The sequence below is a fragment of the Rhamphochromis longiceps genome, linkage group LG7, assembly GCF_057381845.1.
Source record: "Rhamphochromis longiceps isolate RC_006_pf linkage group LG7, R_longiceps_female_GT1.1, whole genome shotgun sequence".
Classification (NCBI taxonomy): Eukaryota; Metazoa; Chordata; class Actinopteri; order Cichliformes; family Cichlidae; genus Rhamphochromis; species Rhamphochromis longiceps.
The window spans coordinates 13,412,937-13,440,471 of record NC_140563.1 but is presented as its reverse complement, the minus strand read 5'-3'; the positions used below and the strand labels follow the sequence as shown (position 1 = coordinate 13,440,471).

The following is a 27,535-nucleotide window of genomic DNA, read 5'->3' as shown; positions in this document are numbered from 1 at the left end:
ACAGGTAAACATAACATGACCGAAAAAGAAAAAAAAAAGAAAAAAAAAAGAGAGAGAGTGTTGAGATAAGAAGAGAAAATGCTCTCAATTATGGAGACAGACAAATGGTTCATTTATGTTTGATGTGTGTTTATTCCTCCCTAAATATCGTCGGTGAAGTTCGCCATGCATGTCAGATTTTCCTGCGCATTTTTATACCTCTGCCAACAGAGAGAGAAAAAAAATCACATTCTAACAGACAGCTGGTGCTTAGAATACAGTTGAATAACTATTAAAAAACAGATGATATTTAGATGATAGTTCAGTCTAACACATGTGCCAGTGAACCATTAAACGTCTGTGAAACTATGCAGTTATAAAACGTAACTTTAACCTCAGCCAAACCGATTTGCTCAGTTGTAAATAAAACAGCGAAGTAAACGTGACCCGACAGACAGAACCTGAGTGAATGAAGTCCAGCGTTTAACCACTGAGAGCTAAAACTCAGCTGAGGTTTCAAAGCTGTGTGCTGGTGATTGGACATCAGCCGCTGATAAAGCTGGCTCGCCTATAAAGTGCTCTGTAAGGAAACGAGCTCCAGCAGCTCTGCGCTCGGGGAAAACACTATATTTACTTATCTTGTGCAGAAAAATGCGCTGACATTGCGTTATATCGAGCACCGGCTGCCCAGTTAAACTGTGACTATCACCAGGTAACTAGGCGTGTTTCTTGAATTAGCAGCAGGTGTTAAACAGCTGACAGATGAGGAGGAGGATGCATGCAGGTAAACTGAGGGTCTGTTGAGCTGATCGCTGGTTTCGTGAGAAAAATGTCAGCTCGTTCTTTATGTTACAGAAGCACAGAGACACAAGACCAGGCGGAAAGAGACGATCGTTCGGTGAAAATGAGAATCTGCGAATGCAACATGTGGAACACGGAGAGTGGAATATGTAAACAAACCGGTTAACGTAACCCCCTCGGTGCACTCTGCATGCTAACTGTTAGCAGAGCTAGTGAAATCTCTGAAAACATCTGAGCACTTTTGCAAGCATGTTCTATGTTGACAACCTGACCAGACATACGTCGCGACATTCGCGGCTAAAACACTGTTAAAAGTGTAGCTGGTGACAGAAAAACGGGGTATTTTAAAACTACACCACCACCATTGCTGCCTGTGATTTGATCTGCATTCTGGGATAACTGGCTGCCCCAAGTCTACACAAGCAATCGATTATCTAGGATCGACCTGTTTTGACTTACTTTGCACGGCAACCAATCAAATGTTAGAGAAGCTGCATGGGCAGCGTTAACCCCGCCCCCTGAGTTTGATGGGTGAGGCTGACAGATAAAATTATTTCATGACGAGAGCCAGGCGTCAGGACTGCCAAAATGAAATAAATAAATATATCATTAAATAATTAATTAAATGTGTCAATAATTAATTAAATGTGTCAATAATTAATTTAAATGTGAAATACATAAATAATTAATTAAATGTGTCAATAATTAATTAATTAAATGTGTCAATAATTAATTAAAATGTGAAATACATAAATAATTAATTAAATGTGTCAATAATTAATTAATTACATGTGTCATAACTATTTATTTAATTAATTAATTCCAATTTTAATTAATTATTGCCACATTTAATTAATTATTTAATGGTGTATTTAATTAATTCATTATGGCAGTCCTGGCGTTCCAGAGTCACCTACAGGACAGCACACGATGCCGAAACACGAAAATAGACGTCATCATAAGCTCGCATGCGTGTTGGCGACCGAGGTTTAAACAAGGGAAACTTACTAATGACCTGCGACGAAAAACATAACAAAACAAAACGTTATAGAGGACGTGGCAAAAATTGATGTTAATATTTGTGTAACTACTAAGAACATAACCTTTACTAGTGTTATAAGCTACTTATGCGTTTACATGCAATTTCAAAATGAAAATAGCTGCTGTTTTGTTAAAAACTGGAGCAGCAAAATATCAGTAAACATGACAGAAAGAGCTGCTGTCCCAGAGTAAGGTCGATTTACAACGTGGCTTTGGCCAGCTTTAAGCAGCAGTTAAAAGGGGGGGACGAAAACGGAAGTGGTGGGAAAAATTCTCTGGTTAAGTTTTTAATCTTTGTCTGTGTGTGTGTGTGCCGGCAGACAGTACGTCACTTCCTCAAGTTATTTCCATTTGTTTGTGGAAAGCGCCAGCAGTTATCTGGTACCTCTTAACACCAAGGATAAGGTTACGATTTCATCTTACAGTATGTGCGGGTGGAAGCAGCGGCTCTTTTTATTTATGTAAACAGTTTTAATGTGAAATTATGGAAGCTATACAATAGCTGCATAACGCGTCGGCGTAAGCAAAAGCAGGAAAACGTGCGTTCGCCACCAGAAGTAGTAGATCTGCTAACGTTAGCTAGCTAGTTTTAGGTTAATTGGCTAACTATTGTTAGCTTCCCGGGTCCCGGTACCGTTGGTGTGTTAGTGCTGGTTATAAAGTCGGTTCACTCACAATCGTGAGCTGATGGAGTGCCCTCATCTGAGCTCAAACATAAGCGGTGCCTTTGATTCTTCCAGGTTCCCTAACGGTACTCCGTCCTCCTGGTGTTGCAACGGTAAGAGGAGCGTTTTTCTGTCTTTCATTTTACTTCAGTAAAATTAATTTCGTTGTACATAAGCGTAGCTCGGTGCGCAGTATTTTTGGATGCCAACTTGTGAGCAGACTGCCATATTTCTGTCTGCTAGGTAAGCACTAGCCACGAGTCAACAGCAGATATCGCAAGGGCAAATCACAATTCGCCATATCTTTATGGCTGTTGAGAGAATTATTCATTTACATATGCGAGTTCATTAAACGGAGTCATCTTTTATGTTCAGTTTGCAGGTCTAATAAAAGTCCATGGATTTGCCTTACCTGTCTGATGGTTCATTGTGGACGGTGAGTTTTGGTTTTGTTTTGTCCGCTAAACCGCCCTCTTAGTAATTTTATTAAGGAAGCTATTGACTTTGGGACAAACAACTTCAATCATTCAGTCACTTAAGGACACACTAAATAAAGCGGTGTAGACTGCAGCCGGTGGTCACTGAGATGACTGTGAAAAACCCTCAGTTGTGATTTTAATATGATCGATCCTACTGGCCCTAGCCTGTGCTTATTCTGTTTAATAAAACGTAAAAAAATATTCTGCCAAACCTTTTTTTTTTTTAAACAAAAAATGTGTTTCCAGAATTCAATTCACATTTGTAAGCTTTATAACACAACAGACACTTGTTAAACTTCTGGGACGGGAAAAAACACTTCTGATTTTAAAACATTCCCCTTGTGTAATTGCGTAAAACCTTTTAACTAAAAATAAATACATTTTTGAGCATAACTATTGAGTCATTTCAAGGAAATTCCAGATGTGTGTTTATAAAGCTGTCTCTTTCCTCATAGATATGTCAATGGGCATGCAAAGAAACACTTTGAAGAGAATCAAGTCCTTTGTGTTAGTCAAAGGAAGGGTGAGAAACATGAAAAAGAGAAAATCCATCATTCTGTTTGCATGGACTGCAGCAGCTACAGTGTGTTTTGGTAAGTGTTCTCTCTGACTACAGTCTGACTCATCTCTTACCAGTCAGAGGATTGTGTTGTCATTTAAAAAAATAAAATGATCCAACTTTATTAAAATCTGTATCGATTGTAATAATTTCTTCCACATTTCTATGCTACCGGAGAAAGACGTAACAATATTAGTATATTTGTAATAATAATATTTTGTTGTTAATGTGTATTTAATAGTTACAGATGTGATGAATTTGTTGTGAACGACACCAAACTTGGGCAAGTGCAGAAGTTGCGGGAACATCTTCAGAGTTTAGAAAAGTAAGTATTAAACAATATGTTCCTCATTTTACTGTCATGGTTGCCTTTTACTGTTTAAAAAGGACAACTTTTTTTGATATCTCAAGAGTAGGGCTGCAATGATTCATCGAGTAGTTCGATTATAAAAAATTGTCAATGCAAATTCTTTGCTTCAATGGTTCATTTAACACACACACACACCATTGTGTTAAATGATATAAATACGAGTTTTTCACCTGCATTTGTCACGAAAAACAGAAATTCAAACATATTAAGGACCAGCATGTGAATAAAAAGTTTGACAACATTAAGCCCACACAGCTCCCAGTTTTGAACAAAAACACAACAGCAGCAGTGATGATGATGCCGACATAATTAAACGCGTAGCTGGAGTTTGTATACAGAGGTGGAGCCACGCTGAGCTCTGACTGAGTGAAAGAAAACACAGGAACAGTGATCATATGAACAGTGATCACCAATAAAATCCTTACTGGGAAACAGCTAGCAGGAGGTCGTCATCAAAGCACCTGATCAACAAACTCAGACAAACTTTGTAGCTGCTCCATCCACCGCCATTTGTTTTACACCGCGCAAAAATCTGCAGTAAACCTCCAGAAGTTGTATTAAAATCTGCAGACGAACTGTTAACTTAGTCTAACACCATGTTTAAATTATACAGCTTACTGAAGGCTGTTTTTACATTGAAGTGAAACCTGCAGCAAACAGGGATGAGTCTAAAGGGGGGATGGAGTGTAGTAAACTATAATAATTTCAAGGCTTTTGTAACACTGTTCAGATTGAAATTGAAGTAATATAAAATATTGTATTAATTAAATAGCTTTTTTTAAACAATACAATGAAAAATGTACATGGGCCAGTACATTCTGAGTCATTGTCTTGGTGGTTGTTAAGCTGGACACTGAATTATTATCAGTATTAATTAATGTCTACAAGACGTCTGTTTCGACAACACTAAAACATCAACATAGGAAGAGCCTTCCAAGAATACAGTAAAGGTAAGTTTTTATGCCTTAGTTTAGTTTTAGAATCAGAATACTTTATTGATCTCTAGGGGAAATTATTTTGGTTACAGTGCTCCAGTATAAACGGTAACAAAGACAATACACTAAGTAAGAAATAGACACAATATATACATGACTTGTATGCATATAAGTCACTATTGATAAATAGCTGAATAAGAGGAGAGCATGTGCAAAAAGGGTGTAGCTATTGCAGTATACAGTGTGTTAAGTGGATGAGTTGTACAGGGAGATGGCCACAGGCAGGAATGATTTCCTGTGTCATTCAGTGGTGCTTTTTGGTACTCTGGTGCTCCTGTGACTGACCAGCATGTCATGCAGTGGGTGGGAGGTATTATCCAACATTGTCTTTATTTTGGACAAGTTTGCATATACATCTTGTTTTATTCAAGTTTGACCTTTGACTCTACTTGAGATTATTTCTATAGTTCTGCATTAAACAAAATGTTTAGTTAAAAACGTAATTCAGTATGGCATGTTTGAACAATCAGAGAGTTTAGTTTGTTTTTTCATTAGAAATTTTGTAAAACAGTTCAACTTAAAAATATTTCAGTATCGATAGATTACTTGATTACTAAAATAATTGATACCTGCAGCCCTACTCTAAGAGTATGCTAGGCAAGTTAAGACATGCACCAAAGTAATCTGCTTTATCCAGGTGACGCAAGTAATCTTTTCTGCTTACAGTTCAGCACTAATGGGTGAGCGACAGAGGAAAAGGAAACTTCAGGACAGCCCAGCAGGAGATGGCAAGCTGTTAAAAGACAGTGTAAGTAATAGTTCAAGGCAAATGTTTGCTGCCTTGAAAAAAGAAGTAAAGATAGCAGCTACTTTAGAATCACACTCCCAGCACAAAAGACTGCACCACTCTTAAAACTTTTGCAAGACTATTTTTTACACTGTGGTGCAGGGCTTCAATTAAATGAGTCACAGCGTCTTTATAGAGCTGTACGCCAACTGACTTTAAATGTTAGCTTACAGCAGAATTTTTCCATATGGCTTTAAACATGCACATATACTCGTCTCCCTCAGGATGGCGTGGCTCTATGTGCTACAGGCCTGCGCAACCTTGGAAACACATGCTTCATGAATGCCATTCTGCAGTCCCTCAGGTAAGTGCACTGAGGACGAGGTATGTGGGTGATGAACCGAGTCTGTGGCACAATTCAGTGGCTCTGCCCCTGTAGAGCCAGGGCCCCACGAGCAGTCATCCTTTATTAATATAGTCTGGGGCACAGTTAGGGGGATTACAGAGGCTGCTTGGAAACAAGACACAGTCAAAGGCCAGGTTTCCCTGATAATACACATTTAGTCACAATGCTAAAGGATTAGAGCAGTGGGGTTCCACATTTACAGACAACGAAGCTAGTATTCTTGCAAAATATCTTTTTTCTTTTTTTCATTTTCAATATATTGATTAGTAATTTGAACATCTAAAAAATGTCACGAATAAGCAAATTTGTTGCTTTGAATTTTATTTTGTCAGGTTGTCATCACCTGGCAACTTCTGCTGCCTCTTTAAAGTCAGTGAATAAATAATTAGATGTATTAAGACAGTTTCAGCTGTAGTTTTTTTCATTCATGGTTGCCAACAAACATGAAAACAAAGGTTAAAACCTTGTGTGGACCACAGCATGTTTTTTTCAGGTTTTCCACACTTACTCTTGCTTTAAAAGTCCAAAGGTTGGATGTATGTTAGGTTCCAGCATCATCCCTTCAAATATGAAGTTAACTTTGTTTGAAAGCATGTACATATATTATATGTAACTTTGAGCCACACCTCTTAATCAGTGAATTCAGGCCCTTTAACATAGCTGTACAGTGGGGCAAAAAAGTATTTAGTCAGCCACCGATTGTGCAAGTTCCCCCACCTGCAGTAATTGGTGCAAATTACTGACCTCTGTCATCATTTTAAGTGGGGGAACTTGCACAATCGGTGGCTGACTAAATACTTTTTTGCCCCACTGTATAAAATCAAGCACCTATCCATGCACTCTTCCTTTACCAACATTTGTGAAAAATGTATCCAACTGTGTGGGAACCTTTAGAGAAGGGAGCTCGACTGTCTCGCAGAGCCCGACCTCAACCCTATTGAATAACTTTGGGATGAATTAGAGTTTAGATTGCAAGCCAGGCCCTCTTGTTAAACATTAGTGTCTAACCTCACAAAGGCTCTTCTGGATGAACGGGCAAAATTGTCAAAAGCCTGTTATACTGTATCTGCAAATAGATACAGAAGCTCCTGCAGATGTTGTCACCCAGTACGTTTGTGCATATAGTGTATTTGGAACTTGGATCCTCGATCCCTATAGTGAGGTGATCTGGTAGGTGTGTTATACTGGGGTATTTTTACTAGAAGCATTTCCATATTTTCAGGATAACACTGCTTCAGTTCATGGGGCATACTGGGACATTGCTATTTCAACTAAAGGTTTAGAGACTTTTAGAATGCGAAGGTGCTTTGAACCTGTTCTCCCAGCGTTTAATCGTCCAGCATTTTATTTTGACACTCTCCTGCTCTTTCCTTTAATTCGTGACCTGTCGGCTGTCTGCTGATGTTACGTTTGAGACGACTGATGGCAAAATTTGTTTCTTTGACAGCAACATCGAGCAGTTCAGCTGCTATTTCAAGGAGTTGCCTGCTGTGGCTCTACGCAGTGGTAAGACGGCAGGAAGAAGGATGTACCACACCCGCAGCCAAGGGGACAACAGTGTGTAAGGTCCTCTTCTGAAGGAGGGACGATTTATGGGCAATAATTAACGTTAATTTCAGCAAGTAAAATTGGCAACATTGTTAGTTGTGAGTGGTTCTGTAAGGCATCCAGTTCTAATGTTATTGCTGAAAAGGAAAAGATGGGTAGGCAAATGAAGAAGAAAAAATCAGGTATAATTTAAAAATCCAGAAAATTATTTCGGTTAAGTCTAAAATAAAGTTTCTTTATGTTGAACAGATCTTTGGTGGAGGAATTCAGGAAAACTCTCTGTTCCCTATGGCAAGGGAACCAGACCGCCTTCAGTCCAGACTCCTTGTTTTATGCCATATGGAAAATCATGCCAAGTTTCAGGTACACCCACATTGTAAAAACTGTTTTCTATAAGTTAAGCTGCTAATGCAGAGCAGGAAACTGTTTCCGTTTCAATTCTGTTGTTGTTCCGAAGTGTTACCGTTTTTAGTCACACTACTAACAAAGGTGCATTGTGTTTCAAAAAACTGCAATAAACCATTGTGAGTCATTGCATGAATGCAATTTAAAGCTGTGTTTGTGTGTGCAGAGGTTATCAGCAGCAGGATGCCCATGAATTCATGCGTTACTTACTGGACCACCTCCACAGGGAGCTACAGTACAGCCGTAACGGGGCGTCTCATCCAGTCTCACCTCAGGATGGAGTCAGACTCTCTAGTACAGATGGCAAATGCTGCACGTGAGTCCTTCTAACCATACACTGATTTTGCTTTTGTTGTCTCAGCGGGATCCTGAATTTTTTTGCATATAGTTAATATTTCCTACTTTTTTCCAGTTAACACAGACTAGTTGTAACAATATACTATCGGCATGACCATATTTAGCAGTAAGTCACTATAACTTGAATGTAAAAGCTACTGCATGTTTTGTTTTTTTTATTCTTTACAGAAATGGGACCGCCAGTGTTGTGACATCCATTTTTGGTGGTATACTTCAGAATGAAGTCAACTGCCTAATTTGTGGGACAGAATCTCGAAAGTTTGATCCATTTCTTGGTAAGACATAAACGAAACCACACACTGAGCGGCTTTTGTTGTCCCATACAGCAAAGTTCATGTGTCAGTGTTTGGCAAGATAACACAAAAATAAATTTGGGTTTCTGTAGCAAATCTTTTTATTGTTGCTCTACATCATAAAGCAAATAAATGAATGAAAAGCCATTTATTATAGAGTTATAGAGTTAAACTTGATATAGCCTGATGGTGCGTGACACGTCATGTTTTTCCCCTTGTGTGTTTTTTACTCAGATCTGTCTTTGGACATTCCCAGTCAGTTCAGACAAAAGAGAAATAAGGACCAAGAGCCAGTGCCAACATGCACTCTACGTGGTAAGTTTCTTGTAGTCAAAAATGATCTTTTATAGGCCTAGTTTCAAAGTTTGTGACACTAAAATTCTTCAGAGCTTTTCAATTTTTTTGTGTGTATTTGTTTTTGTTTTTCTTTTAGACTGCTTACATAGCTTCACCGACCTGGAAGAACTCGATGACACAGAGCTGTATTACTGCCATAAGTGTAAAAAGAGACAGAAATCAACCAAGAAGTTTTGGATCCAGAAGCTGCCAAAGGTTTTTTTATATACATATATATATATATTTTAATATACACTTCACTGTATCTACTATTAAACTATAAAAACATATGTTTGCTTTTACTTCTTAAATAAATTGCACTTTTGTTTCTACTCATAGGTTTTGTGCCTGCACCTAAAACGGTTCCACTGGACTGCCTTTTTGAGAAACAAGGTGGATACCTATGTAGAATTTCCACTGAAAGGTCTGGACATGAGAGGCTACTTACTTGAGGTGAGCCCAACACTCACAGCCTTTTTATTTTCTTTGTTTTTCCACAACAGCTACATTTAAGAGTCAGATCAAATGCTGATCTGCAGTTTAATCAGGAGACCGTAAGATATGCTTTTAATGGCAGATAATACAAAGGCCAGAGTAGGTTGGTGAGAAAACACACCAGCTAAAATTCATAAAAACTGCAGTAAATGTTTGCAGAAATTTGCTACAATTTTGCTGGCTCCTAAAAACTCACAGTGCTGTATCAGTAAACACTTGTACAGCCAGTGATGATCATCTTTTTCCATTTTTCTGCTCTTACGACAGAAAAACAAGTTCACAGAAATTACCATTGTGGAAATTGTTGGTATCCAAGTCAGTGTGGTAGGAAAGATCACAACAGGAACGTAGTTTACTTATGCTAGTTTGAATTTTTTGTAATGAAGCATTATAGTTTTGTTACTTAAAAAAAAATACATTTGAAAAAAGTAACACACATTTATCTAAATAAGAATTTATATCAACACAATGGTAAAAACACATTGTGGTTGTTGGCAGTGACACTGATTGTGATTGGTTGATGAGGCTGGTGTCCTAAAATGTACACGAGTGCTCTGATTGATAATAAAGTATTAAAGAAATATGCTAAATTATTAACAGTAGTGCACAGACCTGGGTTGTTAAACTACCATCTGTAGCAAATGCATTTTTCATTATTGGATCAGTGGTTACCACCTGCATTTGTGACTTTCTGATAGATCTCCAGCTGGTTACGTAGGAGGTCCGTGCTTGTGTTCACAACTTTGCAAGATGCTGTGATGGCTGATTCACACCTATGTCTGATTCGGGGACATGGAGTGTCTATTTCATTTCATTTCAGAGTGCAAACAGTTTTATACTGGGCATAAACTGCTTTTGATTAGATCTTTATGTAAGGTCTGGAATTCAGAGTACTTGTGACAAGTATTAATCTTGTTTGTCTGAATGCTCCAGAGCTTCAGGGGGTGCTATTCTACAGCAAATCGCTTTTCTGACCGCTGTGCAATAAGTATGTCAGTTTTTTGTTATAATACGAGAGCTTCTCCTAACATACAACCACAATTCCTAAGTAGTTGGGACACTGTAAAATGCCAATGTCTCATAAATCCATATTTGATTCATAATTGAACATAGAAAACACATCCAGTGTTTAAACTGAGAAAATGTACCTTTTTAAGCAATATATAAGCGAATTTTATATATTTTATATACAGCAACACATCTCAAAGGAGCAGAGACAGGGTTACATATAAAGTTTAGCATTTTTTTGCTGAAATATGCAAGGCCAACCTTGAAAAAGATGTCATCTGGATGCTCTAAAACCCATATGTGCCTTTCAGTGTTGATGGTGTCTTTCCAAGGCCTATTTCAAGTTCCAGTCACTCGTGCACTCCCATACTGTCAAAAAGGATTTCAAATTTCGATTTGTCTGATTTGTCTGTCTTTTAAATGAGCTTTGGCTGAGAGAAAACTGCAAGGTTTCTTGATCAAAGTCACATATGGCTGCTTCTCTGTATGATGGAGTTTTCCATGACAGAATCATGTCTGTTTTTAATGCATTGCTGACTGAGTGAAGATCACCACATCCAATATGGATTTTAAGCTTTGTCCCTTTGTCTCCAAATTCTGTGAATCCTTTCATTATTATGTACTGCAGATAAAGAGTTGTTACACATTTTTTTAGATGCCATTTTTTGTGGATTGGTGAACCTCTGTCTACTTCTGAGAAATTCTGTCACTCTAAGATGCTCTTTTTTTGCCCAATCATCTGTTGCCAATTAACTGGATAAGTTGCTAATTGCTTCTCCGGCTGTTCTTTTAATGGGGCATTCGTGAATAAGCCAGAATTCAGGATTTTTGAGTTCCCATATGGAATTTGATGTGGAATGCCCACTCAGCTTTTATTTCTCATTAGGAAAGTCGGTAGAGCCCACCAACCCTGAGTTAGCAATCCAAGATGGAGTTGAACGTAAACAGTAGTAAAACTTTTTTTTTTTCTTTTTTGTTTTTACATTATTTTGGAATTGGGTTTGTACTTTAAAATTATTAGCAAACATAAATCTTTAATGTTTGTGTGACTTTTTTTTTTTCAGTCCAAGAGCTCAGTTGCAGATCTGCTCCTTTTGCTCTGTCAACAGATAAAAATAGTCTTGTACATTGTTCTTCACACAGAAGGTCAAACAACACATGTACACAAATACAAGCAATGAGTGAGAGCTCGGGATGTTGGCAGCTAATTTGCTAAATAACAGGAAAAACTGGTCTAGTCAAAACGACAGAAAAATCCTCGGAAAACATTAAAAAGTGAACAGAATTTAAACCATTGCAAACACACACTGAGTGAGATTGTTTTGGCTCTGTGAGTTCAGCAGTGCTAGCAGCAGTGACCTTCTTTTCTGGGAGCTTCCACATGAAGAATGTGGTCACACCTGGCCTCGGCTGCTTGGCTCTAATCCAGTTTATTCCGGCGAAGCTGATATACAACTGCTTTGTTTTATTTTTTGTTTGTTTGTTTTTTAAAACATCAAAATACTGCAAAACAGCCTTGTTACCATGGTTGTTACTTGCTTTAATCTGTTCAACTGCCATCGAAAGTGTGGTGAACTGGAAGTGGTCAGTGTCCCTGTATCCCAGCTCAACCAGTAACTGCTATTGTACATGAATAAAATAAGAAAAACAGGCTTAACTGACTCGTAATTCTGGTACTGACTAGATCAGGGGTGGGCAATCTCAGTCCACGAGGGCCGGTGTCCCTGCAGGTTTTAGATGTGTCCTCGAACCAACACAGCTGATTTAAATGGCTAAATTAGCTCCTCAACATGTCCTGAAGTTCTCCAGAGGCCTGGTAACGAACTAATCATGTGATTCAGGTGTGTTGACCCAAGGTGAGATCTAAAACCTGCAGGGACGCCAGCCCTCATGGACTGAGATTGCCCACCCCTGGACTAGATAGTGCAGCAGCGTTTAAACACGTAGTCCATTAATCGCGTACATCTCTACTCATAACTGAAGGAGTGTAAACTGTTTTGATTATTATCTGTCTGCCAGTTTGTGGCTTGTATCCACTTCCAGGTGTTAAGGGCATTTCCACAGCATTTTCCTTTTGCTCTGTTGTTTTTGCAGCCAGAGAAGTCATTACCAGGGAGCTGCCTGTATGACCTTGTTGCTGTCGTGGTGCATCATGGATCTGGGTGAGTAGTTTAACATTGTTGAGTCTGGCTTTCCTGATTTGTTAGATGGCGTAAAATGCGGTAATTACACAGCTTTCTTAGTCAAGAAGCATCCATGTTTAGAGGTCATGAATCAAAGCTATAATTAATAACTGATTTAACTTGATGACTAATTATTTCCTCTGGATAAAAGGGCCAGCTTGATCCATATTTTGTTTTTTTTGTTTTTTTTGTACAAGTGTATTTTTTGTGTTGTAGAAGAATAAGGAACTGAATCCTAACATGCATTCAAGACTGGGCTATGGATCTGTGCATTATTATCTGCCAGCTTTGAATTACTGTATAGCCGGATCACATCCGCTTTGTGAAAGCTGCAGTTTAAAAATTTATGTAGCCGCTAAAAGGCATTAGGCTGCAAGTCCTTGAAAACACATTTAGATTCAAACAGAATCAAAGTGCTGAAATTTGGAGGAAAACACATCGGGGATGCAGAGGTCAAGGACAGAAGAGAAGAAAAAAGGTGACGGTGAGACAGCGGAGGCTCGAAGCGAGGAGGAGGTTTAAACCGTGTCTGCCGTCTATCGTGATGGGAAATGTGCGATCGTTGGCAAGTAAAATCGACGAGCTCTCAGCACTGGTACGGAGTCAGAGGGAATACCGAGAGTGTAGCCTGATGTGTTTCACCGAATCATGGCTGCACCAGGTCATTCCCGATGAGAATGCTTCCGTGGAAGGCTTCCACACTGTTCGGGCGGACAGGGACAGCATCGCTAGCGGTAAGCGTAAAGGAGGTGGGCTTGCTGTTTTAGTTAACAACCGGTGGTGTAACCCTGCCAACATAACAATCAAAGAAAGGATTTGTTGCCCGGACACTGAACTGTGTGCTGTTGGACTCAGGCCGTATTATTTACCCAGGGAATTCTCTCACGTCATCTTGGTGGCTGTCTATGTTCCCCCCTCTGCTAACCCCACAGCTGCATGTGACACTATCCACTCTGCCATAGCTCGGCTACAGACTCAGCACCCGAGTGCCTTTATTGTGATCTCGGGTGACTTCAACCATGTATCACTGGACAATACACTACCAACATTCAAACAATATGTGGACTGTCCCACCAGGGGAGAGAAAACTTTAGACTTACTGTATGCTAACGTCAAGGATGCATACAGCTCCTCCTCCCTCCCCCCACTTGGTAGGTCAGATCATAACCTGATTCACCTCACCCCCCGCTATGTGCCAATTGTGAGGAGGGAACCTGTGACCACCAGGACTGTTAGGAGGTGGTCAGAGGAGGCAATAGCGGAACTACAGGGCTGTTTCGAGGTGACCGACTGGGAAACACTCTGTGAGCCTCACGCCGAGGACATCAATGGGCTTACTGAGTGTATCACAGACTACATAACTTTCTGCACCGACTCCATTGTTCCAGCTCAGACTGTTCATTGTTACCCAAATAACAAGCCGTGGGTGACTAAGGACATCAAAGCCCTCCTCAACAACAAGAAGAGGGCTTTCAGAGGGGGCAACAAAGAGGAGGTGAGGAAGGTCCAGGTGTTACTAAAGGACAAGATCAGAGAGGCTAAGGACAATTACAGGAGGAAGCTGGAGTGGAAACTCCAGCAGAACAGCATGAGAGAGGTGTGGAGGGGCATGAAGACCATCACTGGATTCAGGCCAACCAACAGCAGGGGAGCTGAGGGAGGTGAGAATAGAGCCGACGAGTTGAATCTGTTTTTCAATAGATTCGACACCACAGTGTCTGCTCCCACCCCCACAACCTCACCTGCAGTCAGCCTGGAATCCAGAGCCACACCACTGTGCCAGCCTCTCTCTTCACATGTTGCCTCCTGTGAGATTCCTGACACCCCTCCCCCACCCATCACCTTCACTCAATACCAGGTTGAGATGCAAATGAGGAGACTTCACTCAGGCAAGTCTGCTGGACCAGACGGAGTGAGTCCCCTTGTCCTCAAGACCTGTGCCCCCCAGCTGTGTGGAGTCTTTCATAAACTGTTTATGCTGAGTCTGAGTCTGCAGAGGGTCCCGGTGATGTGGAAGACATCATGCCTCGTCCCTGTACCAAAGACGCCTCGTCCCAGTGGCCCCCAGGATTACAGGCCCGTGGCACTGACCTCCCACATCATGAAGACCCTGGAAAGGCTCATCCTGGACCAGCTGCGACCCATAGTAAGACCACATCTGGATCCCCTTCAGTTCGCTTATCAGCCTCGTCTCGGAACAGAGGACGCCATCATCTACCTGCTCAATCGTGTCTACACCCATCTGGACCAGCCGGCGAGCACTGTGAGGGTCATGTTTTTTGACTTTTCCAGTGCTTTCAACACCATCAGGCCGACCCTCCTGGGTGATAAGTTAGCAGCGATGCAGGTGGATGCTTCTCTGGTGTCCTGGATTGTTGATTACCTGACAGGAAGACCACAATATGTACGTCTCCCACAGTGTGTGTCTGACAAGGTGATTAGCAACACAGGGGCACCACAGGGGACTGTCCTCTCCCCCTTCCTCTTCACCCTCTACACCACAGACTTCAGCCACTGCACAGAGACCTGCCATCTTCAGAAGTTTTCTGATGACTCTGCGGTGGTTGGATGCATCAGCAGGGATGATGAGACAGAGTACCGGGCTGTGGTCGACTCCTTTGTCACGTGGTGTGAGCAGAATCATCTGCAGCTCAACGTGGCAAAGACCAAGGAACTGATCGTGGACTTCAGGAAGACCAGGAAACACTTGACCCCTGTTTCAATCCAGGGGGTCAGTGTTGACATTGTGGAGGACTATAAATACCTTGGAGTACACATTGACAATAAACTGGACTGGGCTAAAAACACCACAGCACTTTACAGGAAGGGCCAGAGTCGTCTCTATTTTTTGAGGCGACTGAGGTCCTTCAACATCTGCCAGAAAATGCTGAGGATTTTCTATGAGTCTGTGGTGGCCAGTGCGATCCTCTATGCTGTTGCATGCTGGGGGAGCAGGCTGAGGGTCGCAGATGCCAACAGACTTAATAAACTGATCCGTAAGGCCAGCAATGTTGTGGGGATGGAGCTGGACTCCCTCAAGGTGGTGTCGGAGAGGCGGATGCTGTCCAAGATAAAGACAATGTTGGATAACACCTCCCACCCACTCCATGACATGTTGGTCAGTCACAGGAGCTCGTTCAGTGAGAGACTGAGATTACCGAAAAGCACCACTGAACGACACAGGAAATCATTCCTGCCTGTGGCCATCTCCCTGTACAACGCATCCACTTAACACACTGTTTGCTGCTACAACTACACATGTTTCTTTTCCAAATATTTATTTATAAGTGACTTATGTATGTATGTATGTATGTATGTATGTATATATATGTATATATTGTACTATTCTTAGTTAGCGTATTGTCTGTCTTGTCTTAATGTTGGTTTAAAATGGAGCACTGTAACAAAAAATAATTTCCCCCAGGGATCAATAAAGTATTCTGATTCTGATTCTGATTCTGATTCTTTTGTCTTTGGCCTCTAGGTGGCAGTGTTGCACTGCTGATATATTGTCGAGCTGAATTCTCCCCTCTTGCTTCAGCAACGATAGATGAACTCTTGCATGAAAGCAGGCAGCAGAATATGACGTGTGTTTGTGTTCACAGGGTTGGGTCGGGGCATTATACAGCGTACGGCAGCCATGAGGGTCACTGGTACCACTTCAACGACAGCACAGTGACTCTGACCAATGAGGATACAGTGAGGAAGGCCAAAGCCTACATCCTCTTCTACGTAGAGAGGACTGGTCAGGTGCCCTCTGACACAAGCGCATCAAACAGCACAGCCACGAATAAGCCTGCCGTGGACGCTGCAGCTGTGGACAGTGTTTCTCCAGAAATAGTTTCTCAGGACACAGTCGTAGCCGATACGGTAGCTACAGATCTGGATTTTGCGGACGCAGCATCGTCACACGAGGACGTCGCGGGCGAGAAAGAGGAGGTAGATGTGAACAAAGACATGGCTACACTGGCTGAGGGTGACACAGTATCAGTGAAAGCTGCAGCAGATGCAGATACCTCAGACAAGGCTGCAACAGAAGAATCTCACCAAGCTCTACAAACTGTTGCACAATAAATAATTCTTTGAGATTTCACTGCCTCAGACCAGCTCGTGACTTTTGTTTCGACTTCACCTCAATCACATTTGTCACCGTGCTTGATTATAATTTTCACATAACATTCACATTTTCACTCTTGTGTTATGATTTGTTTGAAAGCGTCATGTTTTAACTTGCTGCTTAATTTGTTTAGTAGACTTTTTGCATGTTTTCTCTCGATGATGTGCCCTCATACCGAGGTAGACTTCTCCATATCCAATAGATTCCAAAGGTGATCGTTTAAAGTTTAACGTATTGAAGCTTTAGCCTTGGAAAACCTCAGTTGGTCCAATGTTTAGCCTAGACTGAAGAGATTCATTGTCAAGAACACTGTGTAATATTTGGCATTTCTATTGTTTTTAAAGTTTCACATGTCATATTTTTCACCTTAAGAGCCCAGTAGTTCTGTTTTCCAGTCATTAGAGGATATTTTAAGATTTAGAATGCAATGCATTTGACTGACTGGTGCTCATTAGGGCTTTAGAAAGTTGTTTTAACTTCTTGACCAGAACCAATGTAAAAAGAAGTGATCATTCTCAAAAAGTTTGCCTGTACTGATGCTGGAGTATCATGTAACATTTTATGTTGATTTGAAATGGCCATACACGGGGACCTGAAGTGAAATTCTCTTCAAATGTGTACCAGGCAACACGAACATGACAGAATACAATGGAGAACATTTTATTAAGATGTTTGTGTTGGGCTGTTTTTATCATCGACGGCAACCGGCCGACCCGCTGCAGTAAAAGGCAAACAAGACGCCACGGTTCACGTTAGGTGGTGGTTGCTGCACTGTCACAAGGAAAGATGGTAAGACCAAAACTAATAAAGTGAAGTTCCAAGTTAAGATTTTGCAGGAGTGAATATTGAAGGAAAACATGTATAGAAATCTGTTCATTAGTCAGGAGTAGGGATATTAACCTAGCGAGCAGCTCTGGAGGAATTAAAGAACTGCATCACTAATGTTTCTACACTAGCCTCTATTTTTAAGCTTATACTGCAAATCTATTTTCTAAACAGGTTCATGTACTTTATGCAAATTAAACATCATCAAACTATTTATTGACGCGTATGTTAGGAACAGTTTTTTCCTTTTGTGTGTGTGTGTGTGTACAGTAGACACATGCATACTAAAATATATTTCATGTGTATTTCCAGTATACAACTGTCTCAACACCCTTATTATGCCTTGTAATGATTAACTGGCTTTGATATGACCCAAGTAGGACTTCTAAAATGAGAGCCTTTAAGTTGTCTTCCCCACACACACACACACACACACACTCGCAGAGTCACCCTCCCCCCTGCACACGTGCCACCCAGTGAGCCGTCTCACTCTGGCAGGAACAGGCACTCCTGTATGCTGAGGAGCAGCTGCTCTTCATCGCCTGCACACAGGTGGTTGCGGTTTGTTATTCTGTCCCCATCAGTGATACAAGTGCCCCCCTTGTTTTGTTGTTTCAGATTTTTTGATTATATCCCAAATGTGGAAAAAACAACGTTGGAGATCTTGTAAGGGGCGTCGTGACACGGTGACGCAGAGTACAGAATGTGATCCGCCTTCCAGCAGTGGAATTTCCCAGTGTCCTGCTTTTTTATAGAGATCGCCGATAAAGAGTGACGTAGAAAAAGCTGGCAAGGAAGTGTGGAGTGATGACATGGGCTGAATGGTATTTTGCATTTTGCCAACTCTGTACGTCCTCTGCGAGCCAACTGAACAAACACTCTTGAGTTGTAGTACTGTCTGTTCCTTGAGGCAAAGTCCTGCGTACGGCTTGTGACTTTCACTCACATGAAGCGTTTTCCACGTTATGTGGCTCTCTGATGGTCTCGATCACAATGCAGGGAATGCAGATCCCTTTAAGTACATTAAATACAGACTTTTTTTTAAACATTGGTACATTTCGCAAAGAATCATTTAATGTAAAAATTTGACACTGATAAATCATCCCATTATTTTTCACTACCTCTGTTTTTAAAAGTATCACAGAATTTTTTCATAATTCTTGAGGTGTTTTAGGTTTGTTTTTTTCCCTCCAACTTGACCCCTAACCGTAGTTGTTGCACGGGTGTTTCTGCACTACCCAGTGAAGGTGTTTCTCTTTTTTTTATGTCTCTTAGTGTGTATCTGAGAACTAGGCCAGGACAGTGTAAACATCTGGCTGAATCCAGCACTTGCTGCCTGTTGAGAGCCATGACAGATGGAAAGGGAGCGTATGGCTCAAACACTTCCATCTTTGACTGCACAGCAGTTGTCTTCCCAAAATAGCCCGTGCTCTACGGCCTTATATGTGCAGGCCTGTGTGGTGTGCCTGAGGGGGCATCATGTATCTAGGCCACACAATACGGGCTGTGGGCTCATTGTTGCTGCTTACCAGCAGGCCTATCACTGCCCCAGGGACGAAGCCTATCTCTATGTCTCAGGACAACACACCATGCATCTCATTCAGCTCAACCGTGAGTGTCTCCTTCACCTTTTCTCCTTCCTGGACAAAGACAGTCGGAGGAGTTTGTCCCTCACCTGTCATCAGCTGCGTGAGGTCTTCCTGGACCCCTGTCTCTGGAATCTACTCCACTTCAGCTCCCCTTGTCAGCTCAGGAAGGACAACTTTGTGCTGGGACCCTCGTTGCGTTACTTAACTATTAGTTGGTACTCCAGCATGGTCCTGCAAGTGTGCAACATTGAGGACTGGTTGAAGAGCTCGTTTCAGAAGAACATCTGCAGTAAACACGAAAGCCTGGTCAGCACGTTCCTGGCCCATGTCTGCTATATGTGAGTGTTTGTGTGTGGCTCTACCCTGCTGTGTTGTGTGATCAGAATGACAGCTGATAAAAGCTGAGAGAGGACACTGTAATATCCTGTAATAATACCTCAAGCACTGACTTTTAAACACCTTAAAAGTAGAGTAGAATTAACATGACATTGGCACAGCTTGTGTTCATCTTGACACTGGCACGAGAACAAATTGCGTCTCTCTTTATGTGTCTTGAGGATGCTCACACAATTTGGGGGAGGGGATGTTGCTTTCAGGGTCATTTACACCCACATCAGGGAACCAAATGGTTTTCATTTAAAGGCACGTCGCTCAGTCTAACTGCCATGTTTAGCTGCAGGCAGCATGGAACATGATCATTAGAAACAGATGGCATATCCACAACTGGCTGTGGAGACAGAAAAATGACACATCTGTGGGACACAAGACTGATTCTATTAACTAACATAACTGTGGTCACATATCAAAATATATTTAATGAATGACGTGACAGTTGGACTTGTTAGGTCGCTGAAAAGTAGCCGTTTTGGCTTTTGGCCTTGTGTGCGTGGCCGGGTCCAGGCAGGAATCGTCCCGGAGAGGCGTAATGAGGTCTCTGGATAATTTCTTCAAGGCAGCCAGTAATAACAGTCGATGTGAGGGAGCTTGGCCACCACAGCTGGCCGGGACAAGAGGAAGGGAAAGGGGGAAAGGGGCAGTCTCAGTGGCGTGTGTACAACCCTGTGAGGACTTCCTGTATTGTGAAATTTGAGATTTGTGATGTGAGAGCTGTGAGATGAGTCAGAGTTTAGAACCACCCACTTCGTCTGAGGCTTGCATCTCTGTGTCCTTAAGGCACACTCTCTGCATACTGATAAACCCTCCCAAATTGTCAGAAGAAAGGAAGCGCACGTGACAAAGTGGGAGGGAACATAGAGGCTGTGGGGGTGATAAAGAGTGACTTGGCTCCAGACCCTCCCAGTCAGCTGCATAGTGGAGATTTATGCAGGCAGGTGGAGCCTACAATTGGCTCTTTGTTGCCGTCAGAGGAATGAACATGTGCTCTGTCTGTGCCTGCCTCTTCCTGGATAAGACTCCACGCAAACTCTGACGCCAACCTCGTGTCTATAGTCTCTTTTTTTATCTACATGGAAAAAACTATAAAACATAGCATGTCTTTGGGCCTCTTTTGCAGTGTACTTTCAGTGTAATACTCTGCAGAGCCAGAAAACTACAGTAAATCAATTTTCTTAAGGTCACAGTATTAGAATTATACAAGATTAATTAACATGCCTGATTTGCAGTATAGTGTGGGCTGCGCAGTGGGTGGCACAAGAAGCTTTGGCATGAGACTGGTTAAACATTTCTGAGTAGTTTTACTCCGATCTTTACTGTGCACCATTTGGATAAACTGATGCTTTCTCTTACATAACGAGAGCATGCGTGACTTTTGCTTATGAAGTGCTTAAGAGATTTATCTGACAGCTGCTTTGGAAAATATTTACTACTAAATCTAGAAAATAGAAGGTTCCAGCAATGTTTTAGGCTTTTTTTGACGCAAACCTTTCCCCTCAAACGACTGAAGGACACGAACAGTAAATGTACACTACGTCTCAGTTCCTTTTAGAGCTCACTGGATAATTTGACCAGACAAATTAACCGTTAGGAAACCAAACGGCTCATTACAGGCATGATTACAGGTTGGTGGTGTGGTGTTCTGCTTGTGCTCAACATAGACCAGTCTGCTCTTGCTGCTGTTTCTTTCAATGGGAACTACATCATGTCTCAAACATAAATTAAAGGCATAAAAAAAAATTCTGAACATTTTAGGCACACACTGCTAGGTGGAAGCACTTATATTTGCCCTCGCTACTTTGAGAAGATCAAGGTTTTTGCTTTTCTTTCATTTTCATTCAGCTGCTACGTTCCTACAGTTGGCGAACATATGAAATATTATGGGAATGAATTTGAAAACTAGCTTACAGACGGAACAAACAAAGAAACCCATTAAAAAGAAATTATTTTCCACTTAAAAAAACAAGGTGCTATGAGGCGGTGCTTTAATGCGCCAACAACTAAATGCCTGTATGTATGTAAGTGCACATATTCTATGTGTGTGTGCAAGACAGATTCAGATAAGTGGGTATGTACATATTGGAATAGCACACAAAAGAGTCTGCGCACAGTGGAAGTTCCATGAGAGGGCGGATTATGTAATGGGTTTAAAAAAATACTACTCCTCTTATCTCTTGCTTCTATCCACTTCCTATCCTATGTCATTAAAAAAGACAAACAAGTCTCTAAATGGAACTGTTTCTTTTTAGTGCACTGCCCGACTTCCTCAATATTTTGTTAATGTCAATAGCGTCCGATCACATGCTCTGCTAAAGTCTCACTCTGAGCCCATGCAACAATGCAGCAGGGCACATGGATCGACTGCATGCTCAGAGGTTACTGGGGCACTGCCCTCAACACTCGCAGGCAGCTGGAATATGTCGGGCTCACATGTGGTGAAGTGGTAAGATTATGTAAGTCTTTATGTAATCTGCATCTGTCAACATGAATGACACTCACTATCCCTTGCCATCCCGGTGCCTGTCTACCAGCTCTGGCCTGCCGCTAGGTTGCAGTGCACTGAATGACAATCCAGCAGTGCATGCATTTCACAGAAACACTTGACATTTTGTTTTCAGAAGCGGTTTTCTCATTAAAATTGTTGTCGGCTCTTTTTTTCTTCACTTACTCACAAAAGCTTTTTAAAGAAAGGAAACACACATGGCCCGGTGGGACTCGGTGTACACAGAAGGTCTAGGTATTTAACAGCTCTGTCATTAAACACATCATGTGTCCATCTCGCAGTATATATATCCCAAGGCATTATGAGTAAAGATGACACAGTACAGGTTTTGTACTCTATGTGTGAAAAGTGAAAACCTGCCTCAGTTAAGCGACATGACTTACGGATGTCTCTACCACAGGTGCCCCAACTTGCTGTCGCTAACCATGTCTGGCTGTGGACACATCACTGACCGGGATGTGATTTCTGTGCTGCAGTGCTGCAGGAAGCTACGCTACCTCCACCTAGAGAACTGCGTCCGCATTACTGACTGCAGCCTGGAGGGCGTGGTGGCTCACGGAGACAATCTGGAGGAGGTGAAGGTGGATTTTTGTAGGAATATCACTCAGGCAGGGCTGCAGCACTGTAAGGAGATGAAGCCAGCCCTTCAACTGACTGCTGAGAGGAGCGCTGACTTGATCCCCGACAGCAAGCCTGAGGAGAGGGTACCAATCAGGAGGACACTGCAGAAGGTCCTGCAGAATTCCTGATGGTAGCGGCTCACACCCACACTAACTGGGACCATAAAAGAGCATTCATGTAACTTACTGTGTAATGACTCTACTGTGATGTTTTGTATGATTTGTATTTAATTTTACTTTGTTATACCTTTTATATGACACACATTAAATATAAATTTCTTTTAAATCTTGAAGAAATAGTTTGACATTTTTGGAAAAACGTGTAGTAAAGATGAAGATGCCACCAGGAGCTGCACAAACTAGAAACGGGAGGGAGCAGATCGATTCTATCAAAAGGTTAAAAAAAGACATTTAGCAACTGCAGAAACACAAACTGTTTTCACACCGCAGCCCTGAACTTTTGTTGATTTTGAGAATGTGACAACACAAATGGATAGACATAGCTGGACTAGACACAAAACAATCTTTGACCTGCCAGCTCGCTTGTACAAAGTCTGTGCAACGTTCGATTGGGTCAGTCTGTGCCCGTGTGAGAGCAGCTGCAGGTATCAGTCCCGTGTATCCATGGCCTTTGCTCTGCTCTCTGCACTCTGCTCTCTCTATCCAGATAGTTCACCTGCCAAACACGCTAAACCAAACACAGTAGTGTCTGAGGCAATCTCAAGCTATGTCCCAAGTTGTTTTCCTGACATTGTCCAGAGTTCCCATGTGCCAAATAATGACAAAATGACAAAATTTGAGTTTGCATAAGGGGTCACGTGACCTGTCTCTTGGCCAGGACTAGTTGACAGGCAACAAATGGAAACTTCAGGAAGTTTCTTCTTCCAGCAAAGTAGCTGCTGTCACACTGAATGACAGATCTTCTTTTGCCTTGTCTTATTTCCAGCACAGGCATAGGAGTGTTATCAATCATCTCTGTGTATCTCCAAATGATTGAATAGTCATTTTCCCTAAATGTCAAACTATTCCTTTAATAGCATTTGATGGTTTGATTACATTTTTTACAACCACTCCAGCATTAAAAAGTAAAATACATAAAAAACCCTCAAACACGTGTGTGGTCGTGATCTCCATCCAGAGAGGAAGGATTCTCCCAAGGAAAAATGCCTTAAGCCTGAGTTGTCATCTTACGTAATAGTGACAAAATTAGGCTGAACAGGCGTGTCTGTAAATACCATGTGACAGATTTATGACAGGTGACTGCGGCAGCAGGGTACTCCTTAATCGCTAGTTTCCGACACCCAGTTTTCCAATTTTTAATTAACTGAAGCAGTTCAAGTCGAGTGAATTTGATATGATACAAAGATAAGATGTAAACCTCCAAAGCTTAAGCAATTAAACATCATCATCCAAAATCATGTGAACTTCACAGAAAACTGGCTTTTTTGGAGATTAGGAACTTGTTAAACATACAGCTTTTGTACTGAAAATTAAGCCTTGAAAGGCGATGCAGGCACCCCAAATTTTCTGATTTCTTGCAAGCCATCAGTCTATACCTAGATGGTTTGGTAACAAACTGTTATTACACTAATTGATGCGTTATTACGATAATACTGTACTGTAGGAAAGCAGAAAATGGTGAGAAAAAGGCAGGCAACAAAAGGAAGACAGACTGGTTAATCGAGAGTTTCATGTTACAGAAAGACTGTGACTCAAAACACAGAAAGAAAAGAACTAGATGGTAAGCTCCAACAGGTGAAAGACCTGAACTTAAACCCTATCAGGCTGGTTTGGGATTAACTGAATGGGCAGAAGAGTGAAAGAAAAACACTTGTGGGAACATCTGCAACGGTTTTGAGGGGGAAGAAAAAACTTTCCACGTAGTGTTTTATATCTATAGTCATAAGTCATAAGTAAGGCTGAGTGAGTGCAAATATTGAATGTTATTTATGAGACACACAGATTATGGGGGATTATGCTAAATTAAAGAGTGTATATGTATATTTGTATGAGTTTGACAAGAACATCTGAAAAGCACACAACTCACTACTTGTCCTTATCTAATTATTCCTATTTTCTTTTTGTTTGGCCATGCAAAACTGATTAAGCAGTGTAATGTGGTCCATGTGGTTTGGACTACAACGGTGGCTCTCAGACCACAGAATCCTGGACTCAGTGCAGCTGGGACCTTGGATGACCAGGTGGAAAATACAGAGTGAAACTAATAAGACTGTTCCTCCAAGTACAATGCAGCACATGTCAGTAATACCACAAACTCCAGAATGACCACAGAGTGAAATCAAAACATCTCTAAAACCAGTTCAACAAAAGCTGAACGTAAACCAGGTAGGGGTGGAAATCATAGCATAACTGTTAGACTTCATTAGCTGTAACTGTGCGTACCTAAAAATCGACAAGTCAAGTTTTATTTTCATCTACATGTGGGAGAGGATAGTCTAGCACGTACTGTTTTAATCTTGGTTTCCAACAAAGCAAGCCCCAAGCCAACTATAATTATCGTTCTGGACTGAAACACAGGTGCACTGTTTGGAGGCCAGACAACAAAAAGTGTATTATTTACCATCAAATACTGGCTGAAACTGTTAGGAGCTAAGTAGGGAGAAAAAGTCCTAATGCACATCCGGCTGCCTGCAGCAGTCATGCACACAAACAGCACTGAGTGTCAGACATGTAAAAACACGACTGTATCAAAGCATCACTGCTCTGCTTGTTTCTACCAGGGGCAGTGTTTTTATGGTTGGATGATTGTGAGGGAAGATAATGAAGAAAGACTTGAACACGTGTCCATGTGTTTTAGCAGCTACAGCTGATGTAATGTGATTTTTCCTTTACATGTGAAAAAAAGAAAAGGTTTTCACAGGACTCTTTGCAGTCCTGTGTGAAAAACTAAGTAAACCCTTACAGTTTCCCTAAAAATTAAGAGGATAAGCAGCAGCCAAGTGCTGCTAGTCAAATCCACTTGATGAACTGATCATCAGCAAGTGTGGGCATATCTATAAAAGCGGAAGTTCTGGCAGTTTGCTGGTCTGGAGCATTCAGGTGCTTGTTAACACTCCTTCCCAAAAGTGGATGTGGATGCAAAATCACACTACAGGCCTCAGTTAGTGTGTTAAATGTTAAAGTTCATGGCAGGGAAACTAGGGTTGGAAGGGTTGCCAGGAGAAAGCCTTTTCTCACTTAAAAGAACATGGCAGCATGGCTTATGTTGTATCTGAGTAAACCACAAAACCTCAGGGGTAATCTCCTTTGGGCAGACAACACCAAAGGAGAGATGTTTAGCCATAATGCCCAGCACCGTGTTTGGAGACAACCAAACACAACAAACACATCATGTCAACTGTCAGACACAGCGGTGGCAGGGTGGTGATTTGGAGTTGTTTTGCACACAGGACCTGGTCACATGGTTGCAGTCATCCTTGAACTCCTCTGTATAACAAAGTCGTTTAGGGCAGTGTTAGTTTTTGTAGCAACTTTTGATTTAGTTTTAGACACATTTAAACTCAAATCATATTGTTTAAGTCATAATTCAGGCATCTAAATACCTTTAGTTTTAGTCCACTAATTATCACAAAACTTTGATTAGATTCAGCTGACAAAAAAAAAGTGTGAAAGTTTTTCATGTTATTATTTTTCATGTTTGTTATTAAATGGTAAATGGTCTGTATTTGTATAGCGCTTTTTACTAGTCCCCCCTAGGGACCCCAAAGCGCTTTACACACCCAGTCATCCACCCATTCACACACACATTCACACACTGGTGGAGGCAAGCTACAGTTGTAGCCACAGCTGTCCTGGGGCAGACTGACAGAAGTTACCGGTGAGAGTTCCTCAATGTGGTTCAACAAGGGCCTTACTTTCCTTGACGTCCAATGTGAAATGTCTCCATATGTCTACTCTTCTCTTCCTCCAAAGGGTTGACATTTTGGGGAGCATGGGGCTAGCTGCACCATTTCCCATTAAATGTGGGTGTACTACCTGACTGCACAAGGAGATTACCTCCTACCTAATTATCTTCCCAGATTATTTTCATAATGTCAATACATTTCATCATATTTTGTCCTTTTACATCAGTTTTTATTTAGTTATTGGGAAACAAAAAGTAATTGACCAAAACTATGACGAAAATTATTGAACGAAATTAAACCAGGTCCAGAGTAAAAGGTGAGGTTACAACAGAATGTCTGAAAAAGAAAAGACAGGAAAGAATAGCCCAGTTAAAGTCCGGACCTCAAGCACAGAAAGTCCTGTGAACAGCTTTCTTTTTCATATGAGTGTATGCAGTCGCTTCAGTCTATCTGGACTATGAATAAGGTATTCAGGTCCAGCCTTCACACTTGTGGATTCTGGGAAAAGTAATTAGCAAAAAAGGCCGTTTATGCTTTCTGTTTTAGATATCTTTAGAGGAAGTTACAGTCTAAACTGAGCAACAACTTTCTGTGTTTTTTCATGTATAAACCCATGTATCCACTGAATTTGTAGTCTTCTCGCTTCATGAGAGGACTGTTCATGAGAGTGCTGGTGAAATATAAATCCCCCCGAGATCAAATGTGAACCCCCACAAGCATATGTCTCCACTTGTTTAAGCAGTCCTGGGAGAGAACACAGTGGATTTGGGTGTTGTGGATAACTACATCTTCAAACAGACCACACTTTGCAATTATATCCCCATTTTATGAGAATAGCCAGACACAACTTTCACGTTCCAGCGTCTCAAGCTGAATATTGTGCAATTTTAAGACTGAACTGAATGGCCTTTGGTCACATAATCCACTCAACAGGTTGCCCATCTGCAAAAGGATCTCAGCAAAGGTATAAGGCAT

General features: G+C 41.4%; 2 protein-coding genes across 3 annotated transcripts; both read left to right on the top strand.

The window, feature by feature from the left end:
- Positions 1-2,159: 2,159 nt before the first annotated feature.
- usp3 (ubiquitin specific peptidase 3) lies at positions 2,160-17,427 on the top strand. Of its 2 annotated transcripts, none has more exons than XM_085412259.1 (15): positions 2,160-2,599; positions 2,862-2,922; positions 3,421-3,558; positions 3,766-3,849; positions 5,556-5,637; positions 5,901-5,980; positions 7,470-7,583; positions 7,820-7,933; positions 8,202-8,291; positions 8,501-8,607; positions 8,860-8,940; positions 9,059-9,177; positions 9,301-9,414; positions 12,559-12,626; positions 16,253-17,427. In XM_085412259.1, the coding sequence occupies exons 1-15, from the start codon at positions 2,509-2,511 to the stop codon at positions 16,719-16,721; spliced, it is 1,812 nt and encodes a 603-aa protein (XP_085268385.1). In that variant the 5' UTR covers positions 2,160-2,508; the 3' UTR covers positions 16,722-17,427. The 2 variants fall into 2 exon arrangements, with proteins under 2 accessions (XP_085268385.1, XP_085268384.1); XM_085412258.1 differs by having other exon boundaries at positions 2,163-2,599; positions 8,142-8,291.
- A 1,517-nt stretch (positions 17,428-18,944) lies between these two features.
- Positions 18,945-23,804, top strand: fbxl22 (F-box and leucine-rich repeat protein 22). The gene is made up of 2 exons (XM_085412257.1): positions 18,945-19,516; positions 22,475-23,804. The coding sequence occupies exons 1-2, from the start codon at positions 18,945-18,947 to the stop codon at positions 22,821-22,823; spliced, it is 921 nt and encodes a 306-aa protein (XP_085268383.1). The 3' UTR covers positions 22,824-23,804.
- Positions 23,805-27,535: the final 3,731 nt, after the last annotated feature.

Bases quoted from the DNA above. Each gene is read 5' to 3' on its own strand.
- usp3 (XM_085412258.1), top strand. From the start codon at position 2,509: ATGGAGTGCCCTCATCTGAGCTCAAACATAAGCGGTGCCTTTGATTCT. The intron at 2,923-3,420 runs GTGAGTTTTGGT...CTTTCCTCATAG, and splicing joins CTGATGGTTCATTGTGGACG to ATATGTCAATGGGCATGCAA. The intron at 8,941-9,058 runs GTAAGTTTCTTG...TTTTTCTTTTAG, and splicing joins GCCAACATGCACTCTACGTG to ACTGCTTACATAGCTTCACC.
- fbxl22 (XM_085412257.1), top strand. From the start codon at position 18,945: ATGGAAAGGGAGCGTATGGCTCAAACACTTCCATCTTTGACTGCACAG. The intron at 19,517-22,474 runs GTGAGTGTTTGT...TCTCTACCACAG, and splicing joins CTGGCCCATGTCTGCTATAT to GTGCCCCAACTTGCTGTCGC.